This window comes from Trichosurus vulpecula, chromosome 7 (assembly GCF_011100635.1).
Source record: "Trichosurus vulpecula isolate mTriVul1 chromosome 7, mTriVul1.pri, whole genome shotgun sequence".
In the NCBI taxonomy this organism is placed as follows: Eukaryota; Metazoa; Chordata; class Mammalia; order Diprotodontia; family Phalangeridae; genus Trichosurus; species Trichosurus vulpecula.
Genome location: NC_050579.1, coordinates 107,057,846 through 107,077,099, shown reverse-complemented (window position 1 = coordinate 107,077,099; position 19,254 = coordinate 107,057,846). Strand labels below are relative to the sequence as shown.

The 19,254-nt window shown below is 38.4% G+C and overlaps 1 protein-coding gene across 2 annotated transcripts in view; it reads right to left on the bottom strand.

Moving 5' to 3' along the window:
- The window catches only part of LRP11 (LDL receptor related protein 11), a 95,616-nt gene that overhangs the window by 28,832 nt on the left and 47,530 nt on the right, over window positions 1-19,254 (bottom strand). Inside the window, exons 3-5 of one of the 2 annotated variants that reach the window (XM_036767415.1) lie at window positions 11,304-11,445; window positions 5,200-5,325; window positions 3,514-3,723 (exon numbers count right to left, since the gene is read on the bottom strand). In XM_036767415.1, coding sequence (XP_036623310.1) covers window positions 3,514-3,723; window positions 5,200-5,325; window positions 11,304-11,445 — 478 coding nt within the window. The remainder of the gene's footprint in view (window positions 1-3,513; window positions 3,724-5,199; window positions 5,326-11,303; window positions 11,446-19,254) is intronic. The other variant, XM_036767416.1, reaches the window with a different exon arrangement.

The window sequence follows — 19,254 nt, the reverse complement described above, 5'->3', positions numbered from 1 at the left end:
AGCCAATAAACACCAATCAGTAGACAGGGCTTTTAGCTGTCTGTCCAAGACATTATATACATAGTTATCAGAGAGAGAAGCACAAACATCTGAGATTTTCAAAGCTGGGGGGCTCCAACAGCTACCTAGAGTCTCATCTAGTCAAATCACACAACTCTCTTCCAGTGAGTGAGCCCCAAAACAAAATGCTAACCTCAGAGCATATATACCTTGTTTAGGGCCTTGGGGCTAAGTGCGTACTTAGCAAAAGGGTGTGGGAAAGATCTCTAATCACTAGAGCCACATCATATATATTGTTTCCAATCAATGACTCTTGATTCAAAGGCAAGACTCAAAGGCACTTGATTGCCTTAGTGTGGAGAAGCACTCCAAAACAAAAGACAACAAAAAAGTCCCACCCTGATTGCCATTACAAGTATTTGTAACAAAAAATAGAAATTTTTTTGGCAGAATCATGATATTTGAACAATATAAATAAACATTCATGTTTTTTAGAGAATCACAAACCTTTTGAGCTGAATGAGACCATTGAGATCTTGCCAAGTCCCTAATTTTATAGCTGAGGAAACTATTAGGAAAATCAAACAGTTCTGAGGCTTAAGCATGGATTTGAAAATGAATCACCAATGTAGATAATCATTTTATGATGATGAAATAAGCTTGAGGAAGAAATTTATATATTCATTTGGCAAGCAGATAGGATGAAATAGCAAAAAAATGCAAGTATGTATTAGTTCATAGGATCCTAATGTAGTAGAGGCTGAGTTGGCCTACAGGATCCTTTCTTATGTATACCCAGAGCTTTCCTGGAAATTTCTGGGGATTCTAAGGACATGGGCACTTATTGCTTGGGGGCTTTTGGAGATGATGAACTTCCTGGCTTCTTCTAGATGTGTGGTAGCCCAGAGCTGAAGGGACTTTGCAAGGGACTTTGAGGGGTCCCTTGGCAATGACTCTACATGTGACTCTAGCAAGGAGTAGGGAAAGATGGGTCTTCTACTTGGGTATCATGGTGACTTTGTCTATATGGCAACTAATGCAGGGGGTCACAATGAGGTAAGTTTGCATCAGGTCTACAGCTTCCTTTGCCTCTTTTGTGTTTGTTGTTTTCTGATCTCATGTGAATGAATATATTGAAGCAGATGTGTCTGAGACTGGAGGTGTCCTTGTGAGTTCAAGGAGTCTAGCGTTCACATGAAAAGTTGGAACTGAATGGAAGCATTGGGGTGGTCCCCAGCAACGACTTAAACACCCTGCAGGGGCCACCAAGAGTCATAAGGAAAGTGCTGAGCTGAGGCAAAAAGTAAAATGCCTAATCATCAGTACTTAATACTACTTTATGTTCTGACACAATTAAGTATCAGCCTCCCAGAAGATTGTAATAGTAGTTAAAAGTTAAGTTACTGAATCCTTTTAATTTGTTTAATCCTGTTTCCTAATCTGTAAATTTACTAAATCTGAATCCTATTTAATTTCTTCTGTTAATGCATGCTTATAAGGTTGCTGCTTTTAGCATTCCTTCTGTGTGCAGGAAGAAAGTATTTGTCCCTTACCTGAATCATATTATATATCTAAAAGTAATAGCAAGTTGTACATAATAGACTTGTAGTTTCATGTACAGTAATCTTTTTTTCTAGTCTACTATGTTACAGATATGCTTGTTATATTTCTTAAGTTCAGAATAAAATAAATTAAATTAAAAAAAGAAAGGAATAAACTACTTATCTCACACTTGATTCATATTATATAGTGAAGACTTCTTTTATTTCCTGCTTTGGGAACACCTAGACTTGAATGTTCCTAAAGTCTAGACACATAGGCAAAAATGCATATTTTCAAGAAATGAAATGAATGAAATTTTCAACAACAATTTATTTAATTGGAATATTAACAAATAACATCTTCAATATGATTTCCATCATTCGTGATGCAAAGGTTGACGCCCTTTGCAAGATTCACGTGAACTCGATGCAATAACTCCATATTGCCATCAATTTTAGCACATTCACTCTTTATGCGTTCAAGTGTGTTGCAGCTGTGATTTTCATTGAGTATAACTTCTCCTTTAGCATACCTCAGAAAAGGAAGTCAAGGGGGCTAAGGTCTGTTAATGTTCCAAATATTTCAAAATATGCATTTTTGCCTATGTGTCCAGACTTTATGGACACCCTGTATAACTAAGCAATCTTTTAAGTTGGATTTATTAAAAAAGTGGAATGAATGGTCTTATAAGATATTGAACTTCTTGTCACTAGACATGTTTAAACAGAGGCTGGATGTTTTAGAGGGCAGGAACTTAGAACAGTGTACCTCCAAAATTTCTTTCAATTCTTAAGACTATTACTCAGCTCTGTTCAAATGCTAGGTAATGTTAAGTTGCAGGGCAGTTAGGTGGTGCAGTGTAAAGAGATCAAGTTCAAGTCAGAAAGCTTCATCTTCCTGAGTTCAAATCTGACCTCAGAAGCTTACTAGCTATGTGACCCTGGGCAAATCACTTAACCCTGTTTGCCTTAGTTTCCTCATCTGTAAAATGAGCTGGAGAAGGAAATGGCAAACCACTCCAGGATCTTTGCCAAGAAAACCCCAAATGGAGTCACAAAGAGGTAGACACAATGGAAACAACTGAACAGCAAAACCCCAAAATATTAGGTTGAACTTTCAACCTTAACTATACTTTGATTTCTATTAAATAAATACAAAAATTGTGACTCAGGATTAATTCACAATAAAGAAATTTTTTTTTGCTTTTATTGAAGAACAACTCAACAATTTTGGACCCCCAAAGTAATTAAATTGCATATATTCTTTGATCCAGAGACACTGAGTTAATATATACCTTATATATGACTTCAAGAGGCCAAGGGATATAGGGAAAGGACTTATGCATATAAAACTGTTTATAGCAATACTTTTTGTTGTAGCTAAGAACTGGAAGGATAAGGAGTGCCCACCAATTGGGGAATGGCTGCACAACTCTGGCATATGAATGCAATGGAATACTATTGTGTCATAAGAAATAAATACAATGAATGCAGAGAAAAATGAGAAGACTCTCATGAACTGAGGTGGTCCTGAACAAGAGGCACAATTTCTGGCATGAAAAATGTGTTGGTTTGTTGGGCTTGACTATACTTATTTGTTACAAGGGAGCACTTCTGTTTGGGACTGGGCGGGTAGTGATAGAAATGCAAAAAAAGCACATTAATAAAAAATTTTTTGGCAAAAGCAGGGAAGGAAACAAAAGAAAGCTCAGAAAGGGACATAGAAATAGAATAATCCTATTATTACCTTGTTAAATTTAATATATACTTTAAAAACTATATGTAACAGAAATTCAGCTCCCTATACAATTCCTTTTCTTATTCTTTGTATATTGAAAAGTTTGTGTTTGCTGATGATTATTAATATTTATTTAATATTTAATAAATATTACTGATGGTTATTTAATTAATATTTAAAATATTTTTAAAATTTAAAAGAATTTTTTAGAGAGTCACACTTTTAAGCCCTTACCTGGCATTAAAGCACTCATTTGATTCTTTGGTCCCTGAGAGACTGAATGGTTACTCTTGTCTGCATTAGCTGATGGGAGCAGCTGTTTCCTTGTGGCTTTCTGGATGTTCTGCGAAGGGAGACTTCTGTTTGTGTCTTCAGTCAATCCCACAGTTCTTTGCTGGGCTGGACTTAGAGCAGCATGAGTTATTGTCTTGCGGCCAGGACTCACTGAATGAATGGAGATAAATTAACTATTAGTTGTCAGGTTTTTTTTGGTGTAAAAATAGACTGAAAAACACTAATTCCTCAATCTATCTCTAATGATGAAATTTTGGAATTATGCAGAATTCTAAATTCAAACATTTAAATTTAAAAAATGCCATCATCTCTGGTTTTTAATGAACAATTTTTGCCTAATCTTATTTCTTTAAGGTTTAATGACAGATATAATTAATGACAGAGTCAAGACCCAAACCCAACATTTGCAGATTCTTAATCAGTGAACAATATTAGCATTTTTTACACTGCTATTTTCCTCCAGTTGTGCTTCTGTAGTACCTATAACTAGAAGAATGGTTTAGTACATGATTTGGTTTTCATAAACTATATCAAACATCAGTCATAAAGATCTGAAAAATTACTTCAAAAATAAAATTAATGTTAATTTAAATTTTAAGGGTGTGCTTTACTTGGGGAATGGCTGAACAAATTGTAGTGTATGAATGTAATGAAATACTACTGTACTAGAAAAATCTGGAGACTTGTATTAACTGATGAGCACATGAACAAGAGTGAAATAAACAGACAGGAGAACAATTTGTATAATAACACAATTGCAAAAACAAATGACTTTAATGACTTCAGAACGTCGATCACTGCCATGACCAACCATGATTTAAGGGGACCAATGATGATGCAGGCTGCCTACCTCCTGACCAATGGACTGGAAGCATAAGGAGACATACATTTTTGGACATGACCAATGTAGACATTTGTTTTGCTTGACTATGCATAACGATTTTGCTATTAGTATTTTTAAATGGGGAGAAGCTGAGGAGAGAAAATACATGCTTGTAAATTTTCAAAAAGCACATGCTATGAGCACTTTTAGATCAGGAAAGACCATTCTGAAGTATTAAGCAATGATAGGATATTGCAGCATTAAAAATGTGGGCGATCCCCAAATTACAGGCTACTATTTGAAATTTGATCAATAATTAATCTGACAATCATCACTATTTCTTATTTTATATTGTACAGTTATTGTCATTGTCACGGTAGGGACTAACAATACCAAGATGAAAAACCCCACCCAATCTCTGGATGAAAAAAATGTGTTGTCCTTCAGTCATACAGTCGTGCCAAACTCTTTGTGACCCCGTGGACAAAGGCACACCAATACTGTCCATGGGGTTTTCTTGGCAAAGATACTTGAATGGTTTGCCATTTTCTTCTCCAGTGCATTAAGGCAGAGGTTAAGTGACCGGTCCAGGGTCATAAAACTAGTAAGTGTCTGAGGCCAGAATTGAACTCAAGAAGATGAGTCTTCCTGACTTCAGGCTGGGCACTCTATCCACTCAGCCACCTAGTTGCCTCAAAGAACTTTACTTTCTTAAAAATAATCATGCAGGCATCTGCGCTGCAAATCCACTTCCCTAGGCTGCCAAGCCCCAACACCAAGGGTGTTCCCTCCTGGCCACTCACCATTCTGGCAGAAAGCTTCATCAGATCTGTCAGGGCACTGATCCACTCCATCACAAGCCAGCGTGATGTCGATACAGCAGCCATCATCACAGAAGAAATGATAGCGTGAGCAAACTTTCAAACATTCTGTTTATAAAGCAAACCTCAAATCACTGATAAGCCACATCTGGGGTGGGGTACATAAAAGCTGTGACTTTTAGAGGTGTCTGGGGCAGCAAAGAGCAGGTAAAAGAAATATACCGAGTCAAAGGGAAGCAGTTACTGAAGAAAGTATTAATAATCGGTCAGAATAACAGGCTCTGGGGAAACTGGTATGTATAGGGACTCCAGCTGCCAAATGAGACACATTTTCAGATATAGTTAATGTGTCGGTTTCTTTTATTATTTATTGGACTGGATTGAATTTTGTATGCTCATTCTTTTTAAAGAAGGGCTTCCATTTGGGATGGCATGATTAATGGAAAGCCATGGAAATATCCCCCAAAACACCAAGATATAAAAATACATGGAAGAAAATGAAAAAGTTCAGAACAGGACAGAACCAAACAAGGCAAGCTTCTGTGATATCCACTTTAAAAAAAATGATAAATATTTATGTCAACACAAAAGGCATTAAAAAATCAGACAAATGAATAAATAAAAGAAGGTTCATATACCTTCCCTTGGCATTCTTGTTCATGCCATTAATAATGTATGACCCATGAGTCACTCTGGACTTTCCCCTCCTATACATCTTCATTTTTGAGTGAGGGGCAGCCTAGGAGGGTGAATACTGGGTCAGCAAAGATCACAGACTTAGAAATAGAAGGCATCTTAGAGATCCCTTACTCCAGCCTTTCATTTTACAGGTGAGGAAACTGAGGCCCAGAGAGGTTAGGTGACTTGCCAGGGTGCCATATCTTCTTTTTTAGTGACTAATGTCTTACACATCTCTTTGTGATGGAGCCCTATACTCACTTATTCATTCATTCAATATTTCAGAATGTTATTGAGCAAAATTTTACTGGCAAATAGCTTCCACTACTCATTCCTGCCATTTTTTTTTTATTGTACAGTTATACTTCAAGGCCTCTTTCTCCATAACAACAATAGCTATACACGTGTCCCTTTGAAGTCTGCAAAGCACTTTATAGATATTATGTTATTCCATTCTCACAACAACTCTGGGAGGTGGGTGCTAGTATTATCTCCAATATACAGATGAGGAAACTGAGGCAGATGGAGGCTAAGTAGCTTGCCCAGGGTCACCCAGCTAGTAGGTGTCTGAGGCTGGATTTGAACCCAGGGCTTCCTGACTCCAAGTCTAGCAGTCTATCTGCTGTGCCTCCTAGCTGCTCATCTCAACCTATCTCCAAGATAACACTTCTTATCTGTTTTTGTCGTTCAGTTGTGCCTAAGTCTTTGTGAGTCCATCTGGGGGTTTTCTTGGCAGAGATACTGGAGCGGTTTGCCGTTTCCTTCTCCAGCTCATTTTACAGATGAGGAAACTGAGGCAAATAGGGTTAAGTGACTTGCCCACAGTCACACGCTAGTAAGTGCCTGAGGCTGGATTTGAACTCAGGTCTTCCTGACTCTAAGACCAGTGCTCTAGCCACTGAGCTCCCTAGCTGCCTCCCATGCTTAGTGATATGACATCTTAAAATACTACTTCATTATTTTTAAAGCAGACACGATCTCTCACCACATCATGTGTGTACTCTTGTCTCCTCACTAATAGTTTCTTATGGTTAATCTTCAACCTGTGGCTATTGCATCCTTTGAGTGAATGTCAAAGTGCCCTTGGCACAGGGCGGTGCCCGGCTAGAATCTCTGGTGTCTTGCTAATGACAATTTTATTTCCTCCAGATGATGAAATCATATTCCTTCCTGGGCTCTCAATAAGACCTTTTATCTAATTGGGGCTTCTAGGAGATGGCCTTTTTTTTGAAGGACAATTTATCTACCCTTAGTTAAATCGGTCTCATTAAAGCTTAGCAGCAACAGGAAGAATTGAGCACCCATCTAGCATCTGTAACATAGACTAAAGATCTGGCCAGAACAGGATCATGAAAAGTTTCAGAAGTTCCTATGAACAGGATGGATTAAATAGCTCTTTTTATAACACAAATATCATATTAGATAGGGAATGGAGAGTAGAGTGGACATGCCCAAGCAAAGCTTTAGAGATTTCTACTCTAGAGAAACAAATGATTAAGTTACGTGGTTGGAAAAGTCAAGAAAAAGCAAATGTTTGATGTTGAGGAAGTTGGGGAATAACTGGTGATAGGGTAAGGAGAGCAGTGGTAGCAACTGTCACCAGGGAATAGGGCCAGCATTCTAGAGAATTCAGGGAAGATGGAGAGAAACAACAGCTGGAAACAGACAAGGAAGGCACGGATGCAGCAGATTTCTGGGATAGCAAAGTCCTTATTAGGTTACATTTTTTTAAAACCACCACAAGAAAACCCCAGGCAACAATGAGTTAATGAAAACATTTGGCAAATTTAAATGAGCCATTTGTCCTGCTTTAAGCACACACACAAAAATGTCAGCTCATGTGTAGAAGAGTTACTTTTGAACACTTCTTCAAGCTTTCTCTTTTGAAAATACACAGCCTCTTCATACAAAATCTAATCCCACTGAGCCAGATTTCATTGCACAATCAGCACTGTCTGCTGCCTGCTGGCGTGTGACGAGGACGATATGGTAATGAATTAGCCCTGAATCACTGCAGCTCTGCCTGAACTACAAGGTCATTATATGCCGCAGAATGATGAGCAGCGTTCAAAATGTTTCCACCTCCTGTTTTCAGTATCTCAAAGCGTTTTACTCCCAGGATCTGATTCCTAGCATCTTATTCATAAGGCAATGACAAAGCCTTAGCTGTAAGAGTGACTCAAGAGAACATTTGCAGTAACTACGTTGTTAGCTTGCTCTGTAGAGGGACACAAGGCCATTGGAAGGAAGGCGAGGGTCTGGAGTCTGAAGCTGTTTTTCAAAGGACATTCATTTCACTCCGTCCCAGGCAACTTCAAAGACATTTTCTCATTTATAATTGCCAAGTTGCCACTGGAGACTGTAGAATCTGGCTAAGTGAATGGACGGAGGCAAACAAATGCCTGGCTGGTTGCCGGCCATCTGTCTGTCTTAGGCTACTTTCTCCCTGCCCCCAATACATACACAGAGCCAGCCAGTGAGAGAAAATGGTGCTCCCAGGTTGTTAGAGAAATAAGCCTTTTTCTATTTTTTTAGGGGCCAAGAATATATTTACCTGTTTTTCTACACATGGACAGAGACAAATGCTAGTTCCAGATCTAGGTTCCCTAGGATCAACATCGGATTTAGAGCTTGGCTAGGCATATGCCTGGGAGAACCCTCTGACCCTGATAACTACTAGCCAGAGCAAACCACAAATCATTTAGGTCAACACATGTACCATTTATTCTTCAGAATAAGGTATCATATACTTCTTGAGAGGAAGCCTAGTGAAGCTAGCCTAGGAAACAAGAAGCCTGGATTCAAATCCCAAAGCTTAATAAACTAACCACATGACCTGTGGACATGCCACTTAAACTTTCTGCCCTTTAACTTTTTATCAAAAAATGGGCACACTAAAAATGGGCACAATTTCCTATCTCACAGGTTTGTGAGGAAACAATTTATTAAGCAAACAAGATTTATTAAAAGCTTATTATGTGCCAGGCACTGGGCTAAGCATTTGGGATACAAAGCAAAAAAAATGATAGTCCCTACCTTCATGTCCAATAACTTACAAAGCAGATGCAAGGCAACCTTAGTAGGCTAAGCACTAGCAGATGGAGTGCGAGGAACAGGAAAGACCTCATGTAGAAGGTGGTACTTGACCTGAGTCCTGAAGGAAGTGAAAAGTGAAGACCCTTCCCACTGTATGAGACCTTGAAAAGGCGCAGAGATGGGAGGTGCCATCTAGAAAGCCAATATGACTCAATCATAGAGTGTGGAGAGGAGTAATGGAGAATAAAGCTGAATAGGTAGGATGGGGCAAGGTTGTGAAGAGCTTTAAATGCCAAATGGAGGAGCTGATCTTAGAAGTAACAGGAACATCTGGAGTTTATGGAGTGTGAGGGAGGGGACATAGTCAGACCTATTCTTTAGGAAAATCACTTTGGCAGCTGTGAGGAGAATGAATGAAGCAGGGAGAAGCTTGAGGTAGGGAGACCAAGTAAGAAGCTACTATAATAGTTCAGGCAAGAGGTGATGAAGGGCAGAACGAAGAAAGTGGCTGTGTGAAAGGAGAGAAAGAATTGTCTGTGAGAGATGTGAGTGCTCTTTAAACTGTAAAATGCTATATAAATGTGAGCTATTATTAATCTCCTGATTTACATCTACTACATTCAAAGGAGTGTTCAAGAGACTGTTAAGTCAATCAGTCTGTACATGGAACAGCTAGCTGTTAATCAATTGCCCACACCTGGCACAGGAAGTCTACTCTCCATTCATGGGGCTGTCAACTGAGCGTCAGCCTTGTGCTGGATCATGGGTAAGGCTGTGAATTCTCTCACATGCTCCCATTGCCAGAATGGAGAAGAGTTGTCTGCCCTGTTTACATACACCCCACCTTCAAAAAAAAGCTTAAAGGTGTCAAAGGAGATGGTCAACATTTTTTTTTTATGCTGTGACCTATAGTTCGTCTCTAGCATGTTGAGTGGACCCTATGTGATGAATTTTGGGGAAGACATGAACAAGATCTGCATAATTTGGGCATGGATGGGTTATCATCAGCATCACTGGAGATCATACCCACATCAGTGAGACCACAAATACAATGAAGAATTGGCACCTGATATAGCTGAAAAGCATAATGCGCTGGTAGATTGCCAAGCTTCATCGGTTTTGAATTCTTAGAAAATTTTCTTTCTAATATGCATGCTGAGCCATATCTTTGATATGAGCTTAGAATAGTTATGGAGAAATTATATTTATATTCTAATCCTTTTATCCTTATTACTTAGCCCATTGTGTTAATTCCTTTGCAAATAATGGAGAGTCCAAGGTTGCCAGAGACTTGCTACAAGCTTAGGAACAGTATGCAACATCTCAGGCTTACAAATGTAGAATCTCTCCAAAAGTAACTTTCCCAATGATGACTAAACAACTTCAGATGTCTTACTTCTCCAGCTTCAGTGCTGCCCAGTGCCATTTGTGAACAATCCATGCAACTCATATTGATTGGTTTATTACAGGCTCTTGATGCTTTCACCTTAGAGATGGGGAGTTTTTAGAAGATATTAAAGGTTGACGATTATTCAAAAGAAGTGAATATTAAGGCAGTGAATTTGTACTGGATTTGTATACTGCATATTTTAAAAATTATTATTTATATCTAATAATACATGTATGTTATTACATACATATGAACGTGGTAGTTATACAATATTCTTAAAAAATTAAAACAAAACAAAATCCTGGCAATGTACCTTTTTATCCATTTAGAATTAAATCTTGGTAGAAGCTCTCCAGGAAATAACACACACTTTTGCACACATACAAATATATATGTATATGTACATACACATACACACACACACACATATATATGGGCTATGATATATAACACATTTATATAAACATATAGATGTGTATATGTACATCCATATGTATACATACACATACTAAATCTATCAACAATCTTTAGGTAACATTCTCTCCAAGAGGTTGAAAATTTAGAAGTGGGAAAAATTAAAAAGTACTAGCTGTGTGATCCTGAGCAAGCCACTTAACCTATATTCCAGGGCTGTTGTGAAGCTAAAACAAGCTAATATTTGCAAAGAGCTTTGCAAGCTGAAGATATAGATATATACACAAACACGTATACACACATATAAATATGTTTGTGGGTCTTCTACTATGCCCTGAAACTCTCACACTCTATTAAGCATCTCATTCCAGAAATAAGAACCTCTTATCTTGCCCATACTGAAGTCTTAATCATCCTGAAATGATATCAGATTTAGGGTTTCAGAAAATAAAATGGAAGAACTTACAAAAGCCCTTATACTTGTAAGCATAGGAAGACTACAGATCCATAAATAACTTTTTTTGGTTGAATTATCTTCCAATGATATTTTCATTTTTCTCCCCCTCACCTACTGCAGTTTGTGCCTTGGGGAGTACAGTCACGGAGACATTATCAGAGCTCCTCTGACCAGCAGTGTCTGTCACAGTCAGCTGGAAGATGTATACTCCTTCTCGCAAGTGGGATAGCTTCAGGATTCCTGATTGAGGTACCTGATCCAAAAACAGGAAACATCACATTTCACTTTGGAAAATTAAAGTATAGAGTTAATATCAAAATGAACTGGTCGCCACTGTTAACTATCATGAGCTAACTTATTTCAGTTGTTGTGGTACAATTTAACATTTACTGAGCATAAGCAGTGTTTCAGGTCAGTGGTCTTCACACCTTTTTTTTTTTGATCATGTACATGTATTCCCCATGTGTCATTTGATCAATGACAGTAAAACATTTTTTAGCATTTATCCCCAATCTGTGTACACTTATTTATATGAATGTACTGCCATACCAATAACTTACACTATAAGGCTTGCATAAAATAGAAATTAAAAGAGGATGAGATAAAGATGAAGTAATATTTTATTCTAGTTTCAATAGGGAGTTGCTGCAGTTGATTGAATAAGGAAGCAACATGGTCAGATCTGTGCTTTAGGCAAATCACTTTGATGGTTGTGTGGAGGATGGGTTAGGGAAGAGTCAGGCATATTTAAAAACAACTTTGGAAATAGTGGTACCAACCTCCAAGACTGTCAGAAAATAACAATAGAGTATGTATATTATATATACAAACATATTTATATGTGTGTATATGCATTTGTGCACATATCTATATCTTCCATTTGCAAAGCTTTGCAAATATTATCTTGTTTTAGCTTCACAACAACCCTGGGAGATAGGTTAAGTGATTTGCTCAGGGTCACATAGCTAGTAAGTCTCTCAGGCAGGATTTGAGTCAAGTCTTGTTGATTCCAGGTCCCTTACTGAATCTACTGTGTCACTAAGTTGCCTAAAAAGACAGCAGTCCTCATGCTCATACAGTGTTAGCTGAGATGTCTATTCAGAGAAAAAAAAACCTGAAAACTTAGTTTCTATCCTCATTTTTGCAAATTGAATATGTCTCTCCTTTTATGATGGGAGTCAATGGAAAACTGTAAACCCTGTAGAGAGATAACTTGTTAAGTAAGGGATCATAGGAACATAGGATTTAGGGCTGAAAAGGGTCCCTGCGGGTCATCTAGTCCAACTTCTTTATTTGAAGAAAGCGAGATCAAGAGAGGTTATGTGATTTGCCCACAGTCATGACTATGATCAACTGTCATTGAGACCTGTGGTTTAGGAAGACCGATCTGACCAATGTCATAGCATGGACTGAAGAGAGATAGGTTAGGAAGTTACTGTGGTAGTACACATGAGAGATTATGAGAGCCTGAAGGAAAGTGGTAGCAGTGAGACTGGAAAAAAGGATGTATTCTAGAGATATTGTTGAGATACAATAGTAATAGGACTTGGTGACTAATTAGACGGGGTGGGGGCAAGAGAGATAGTCACAGATGGCATCAAAATTTGAGTAACGTGACTGGGAAGATGATAGTAGCATTAACAGAAATTGGTGATTGTTGTTCAGTTGTGTCTGACTCTTCATGACCCCATTTGGGGTTTTCTTGGTAAAGATACTGGAGTGGTTTGCCATTTCCTTCTCCAGCTCATTTTACAGAAAGGGGAACTGAGGCAAACAGGGTTAAGTGACTTGCCCAGGGTCACATAGCTAGTAAGTGTCTGAGACTGGATTTGAACTCAGGTCTTTCCGACTCTGGGTCTGACACTCTCTCCACTGCATCCCCAAACTAGACATGTAATCTCTTAATGGTAACAAACCTAATTATTTCAAACTAGCAACTGAAAACAGAATAGTGAGCACCAGAAAAAAATTGTTAGTGCTACGTGTAAAAACAGAAGGTCTGTATTGGTTGCCCCTATATGAGCGAATACACTCTATTAATTCTCCTCTCAGACCTGCCTGCTTTTCTGTCAATTTTACAGTTTTCCATGTGTTTTTTTCTGCTCTTTTTCTCAGTGGGGTATGGGGTAAGGGGTTGTCAATACTCCCAGGTAAGAGCGTAAAAACTACAGGCAAGGATGTGAGAAATAGCTTGGCCCTCCAGAAGTCTCCCGGACTTTGGAGCAGAGGGTCAGGATCAAATCTACCTGTGTAACCTTGGGCAAATGACTTAACCTTTCTTGGTCTGTTTTTCCCCTATCTAAAATGGAAGATTTGAACCAGATGGCCTCTAAGATCCTTTTTAAAATATATGATCTTACCCTAATTGCTTCTGTATGCTTACTACTATATAAAGCGCTTGTGAACAACTGATGAAATAACTATTGGACACTATTATTTACATGCACTGAAATGTTTTGGCTTATGTGACAGGATGAACCAACTTATTCATAATATTTCTTAAATCTTTTATTTGTAGTTTTTGTTCTTTGTGGGCCTCCCCCCTCTCCAGGTGCTGAAATCGTACTAGGTAATAAAATTTAAACTATATTATAATTTCATTAGGCATTAGGCCAGCACGGACCTTCTGTTTTTGCATGCAGCGCTGACAATCTTTTTTTCCTGGCGCTCATTATTCTGTTTTCAGTTGCCAATCTGAAATAATTAGATTTGTTGTCATTAAGAGATTACATGTCTAGTTGGGGGCCCTTCTCTCTATTCACACAGCCCCCTTCCTAGTTCTGCCCCTCATCACTTCTTGCCTGAACTATTATAATAGCCTCTTAATTGCTCCCCACCTGGCCTCAAGCCTCTCCCTGCTCCACCTATTCTCCTCACAGCTGCTAAAGTGATTTTCCTTAAGGGAGGCCTGACCGTGTCACCTCCCTCACACTCCATAAACTCCAGATGCTCCCTATTTTGGATAGAGCAATAGAGCCCCAAACAATTGGAAAAGGCGGAAAAACTATTTCTACCTATCTTGAACCTGGCAAGTTTCTGGTTCATTAGTTTTTCCCCATTTTTTTTCCCTCTTGGGTCTTTTTTTTTCTGTGTCCAAGTCTGTGTGTGTATAAGATGGGTTTGAGACACTTAGTAGCTGTATGAAAACCAGCACTCCCTCTAGAGACAGAAGTCTTGATTCAAATCCCAACCCTGATACTTTATTTTTTTTTTTAAATTCCTAACTTAAATTCCCCAAAAGGAACATTTTCATATACACAGCAGAACGGGGAAAGAGAACTGCATATGAAACTTAATTGCCATTTCCTACAATTTGCTTTTTTTTTTTTTTTAAAGTACATGATAAATTCCACATTATTTTCAACACGGTCTAGATTCTTGCTTGTGCTTTCTTTTAAACTTCCTATTCTCTTCTGCGCAATAAAAAAAAGGTTCAATGGTTTTGTCTCTTCTCTGGAATCATTATTGTTACTTTTCTTCTTCCTCCAGCCCCAACCACCCTCAAATTTAAAAACTGGAAGGAAAAAGAAAACTTACGTAACACATAAGAATAGTCAAGCAAAATGAATTCTCACAGTGGCCTTGCGTGTCCAAAGTATTCATGTCTCTTTGTGTATGATGAGTCTATTTTTTTTTCTCTGTCAGAAGCTTTGTAAATACTTCATTGTAGGTTTTCCTGGAGACATAGTTGGTCTATCACTGAATTGATCAGAGTTCTAAAGTCTCTCAAAATTGAATGGATGGGTGTGTGTGTGTATGTGCATGTGCTTGTCCATATGAGCTTTAGGAGATGCCCTGTGTCTCTACCCCTTCCTCAAGTTCCTGCTCCATCTTTCTCCATTTCTATGCTACAACACATTTTGACCTCCCTTTTCTTTTCCCTCTTTAAAACCTCAGAACAGAACCAATCTACCCCCAGGACCTCTTCTTTTCTCATTTAACTCCCTCAGTAACCTTTGAAGACATGATGGTTCTGAAGGGACATTTGTTTCTTCTTCCTATATTAGAAGTAGCATTATATCATCATATAACCCCTTCCAATTATTCATATAAATTTATCTTTCTAGGCTTTCCTTGACTCTCATGGTTTCAAAGTTTCTACTCAGCTCTGATCCTTTCAACAGAAATGCTTGAAAGTCTCTTAAAGATCCATTTTTTTTCTACCTGAAAACTTATACTTAGCTTTGCAGGGCAAATTATTCTTGGTTATAAATCTACATATTTTGTCTTGGAATATTGTATTCTAAGATCTCCTCTTGTTTACAGAAGGAACTGCCAGGTCTTATGTGATTTTGACAGTGGTTCCTTGGTACTTGAACTGCTTCTTTCTGTATGCTATTTTTTCTTTGATGTGTGAGCTCTGGATTTGGGCTCTTTTAGGACTTTTGGGACTTTCTTTCAGAATGGTATTGGTGGATTTTTTCTATCTTCATTCTGACCTCTTATTCTAACAAATCTGGGCAGTTATTATTTATGTTTTCTTGAAATACAGTGTCCAGGCTTTCTAAAAGATCAGTTTTCAGTGAGTTCCATGACTCTTAAATGATCTCTTCTAGATTTGTTTTCCAGGCCAATAGTTATTTATATCAGATATTTTACACTTTTTTCTACTTTTGCAATCTTTTAAATTTATTCTAGTATTTATTACTATCTCATGGAGTTGTTGATTTATGTTGGTCCATTTTAGTTTTCAGGGAGTCTGTTATTTGGGCATGTTTTACTACTTTCTCTTTTAAGTTCTTTATTCTCCTTCCAATTATCTTCTAAAGAGCTTTTATTTAACTTTTTACCTCTTTATTTTTTTTAAGTACTGACTGACCTTGGGAAAAATTAATCTTTTCCTTTGAGTCTCTGGTTGCAGGCAGAGTTAGTTACTCCCTTCCTCTTTTGGGGAGAATCTATAGATCTCCAATTATTTTTCATACTGGTCACTGTTTTATTTATTTTACTCATTTCTCTAGTCTTAATTACTGGTCTGGGACTTTGTGTCAGGATGAGGCTAGCCCCTGCTGTGTCTCTGGGGTTGTGTGATTGTCCATCCTAAATCCTGCCCTGTTTCACCTCGGCTCTAACCTCTTCCCAGAGTTAGCTCCATTCCCCCCGCCCCAATATTTGGAGTTCAGAATGCTGGATCTTTAGGGTCTGCTATGGCGTCCCAGGACAGAACGCTAGGGATCTCAGAGCCCTTGAGCTTGAGGTCTCCTGATTTGAGTGGTGCCACATCAGTTCCAGAGGCTTGCAAGGTCACCCTGATGACCCTGGCTGCTTCTGGTACTTATTACGTCTATGACCTCTGGCAAATCACTTAACTTTCTCAGGCCCCACTTTCCTCATCTATAAAATGAGGGGTGTTGGATCAGGTGACCTTTGAGGCTCTTCCAGTTCTAGATCCATAATCCATACCAGCTTTAGTTTCTTCACCAGGAGAATGGGCATAATAATAGCACCTAACCCAAATGTTGTTATGGAGATCAGATGAAATAATATATGTGTTTATGTGAGCTGTCATTATCAGACATATGTGCTTAGCATTATTTTACTTACAGGACAAAATACTTTTAAGCCACAATTTTTGCTTTGTTGTTCAGTCATTCTTCATTCATGTCCAACTCTTCATCAACCTATTTGGGATTTTCTTGGCAGACCTACTGGACTGGTTTGTCATTTCCTTTTCTAGGTCATTTTACAGATGAGGAAACTGAGGCAAACAGAGCTGAGTGACTTGTCCAGGGTCACCCAGCTAGTAAGTATCTGAGGCTGGATTTGAATCCAGGCCCAGCACTCTAAACACTGCGCTTCCTAGCTGCCCAGTTTTTAACTCCTTCATTCAAATGGGTATAATATACTTAGCCCATGATCCCAGAAGTTGTTTTCATTCTGTAGGATAGATCTGCAAGTACCAAGGAACAACAGCTATTGCACTGGCCATTTAAATACTCATTCTATTAAAGGATATCATGAACCATTGTAGCCACAATTAATATGGAGGAAATATATTGCACAGAGTTTTCCTTGAACATTTCTGGATAAAATATATGACTCTTGGATCATTGTGCTGCTGAGAAGAGCTGAGTCATTCATAGCAGATCATCACCCAATGCTGCTGATACCATGTACAATGGCTTCCTTGTTCTGCTCGTCTCACTTTGCATCAGTTCGTGCAAGTCTTTTTAGGTTTTTCTGAAATCTGCCTATTCATCGTTTCTTATAGCACAATAGTATTCCATTACATTCATATACCATAGTCTGTTTAGCCATTCCCCAATTGATGGACATCCCCTCAACTTTTTGCCACCATGAAAAGGGTGTAGAAATGCATGAGTCTTACAATACTTATTGCATGTTAGTTAGACAGTATATCTGTTGAAGTCCCTGGAGTATATACCTATTATTATTACCTCTCATTATATGCTGGTTTTGTTTGTGAAACCCTGGAAGTTGATATTTTACACAGTTTCAGGACGGCACGTGCCATCATCACTACATATTATAATGCAAAGTGTGTTGTGGATCACTTTAGCTTTATTATTGATTTTTAAAACTGATCTGTGAAATTTTACAGTTACTGTTTACTGAAGTGGACACTAAATCATTGTGAAGTGATTGACTTTCACACTACCTAAGAAAGACAACATAGGCAACTAGGTGGTGCCATGGATGGAGTGTCAGCCCTGGAGTCAGCAGGACTCATCTCTCCTAGCTCAAATCTGTTCTCAGACACCTCCCAGCTGTGTGACCCTGGGCAAGTCACTTAACTTTGTCTCAGATTCCTCATCTGTAAAATGAGCTGGCGAAGGAAATGGCAAACCACTCCAGTATCTCTGCCAAGAAAATATACCACAATTGACTCAAACGGGGTCAAGAAGAGTCAGACACAACTAATATGAAAATATCAATAAAGGCAACAGTTGAAGAGCAGGATCAGAACCCATACCACTCTGACATGTTAAAATGTTCTGCTTTGGCTTCCAAACTACTTTCAGTCATTTTTTTCTTTTTAAATGATTTGTTAAAAAACTTAATAGTATCACACATCGATAAAACCAACTAAATTTATATTTTGTTTGACCTTCCCATGGTGTTCACTTTTCCTTTTATGTGGTCTTATTGGTATTCACGCTGTTCTCCTGGTTCTGATTTTTATTTTTGCTTTGCATACTTTCACGAAAGTTTTTCCAAATTGTATAATATTTCTCATGCTTATCTATTTTAATTGCATTATGGGAGTTCATTTCATAAGATTACAGATTTAGAGCTGGAGAGGATTGTAGAGTCATCTGCTCTTATTCCCTCATTGCCCTAATGAGATATGAGACCTAGTGAGGTCAAATTACTTGTCCACGGTCATACAGGTACTAAAGCTGGCGTTTGACATTGGCACGTCCTCTTATTCCAAATCCAGCAGGCCTTATTCTGTATGATGCTGTTTCTATTAATGTACCACAATTGATTTAATCATTCCCTTATTATTAGACATTTTGCACGTTTTCAGTGTTTATTTTTTTACACTAATGAATAAGACTGCATTGCCTAAAATAAATACTAAAGAATACAAATACTGAAATGGATTTGTGATCTCATCAGTCTGGTTGTTTCCCTCCTAGTGATACGGCTTGTTGTGGTTTGTCCTTCATTCTCGAAGAGGACACTGATGTCAGGAAGGTGATGCCAACTGGATTTACATGAGGGAGGGCTGTGCAAAGTCACTTTCTCCTCCAGAGCCATCTGGGTCCAGTGGCAAGATATAGATCAGGATGACTGGAGATGGTCCCTGATACATTTTGTAACCCATCCATGTCTGCTGGTCTTATATGACTCATCCGTGTCCTCCCAAGAGTTCACCACAGGGGATCAATTTAACCATCTGGAGGCCCTCAACTTCTACTGACATTGAGGCTGTACCACTGGAACTCTTGGGCTGTCCACCTGTCCTCCACCTTATTAGCTCACCTTATTTTTCGATTACACATTTCCCTGGTGACATCCTTTATTCTAGTCCTTTGGAATTTCTTATTTGTTACACGTTGAGGCCCATTCACATCAAAGGCACCCCTCATCATTG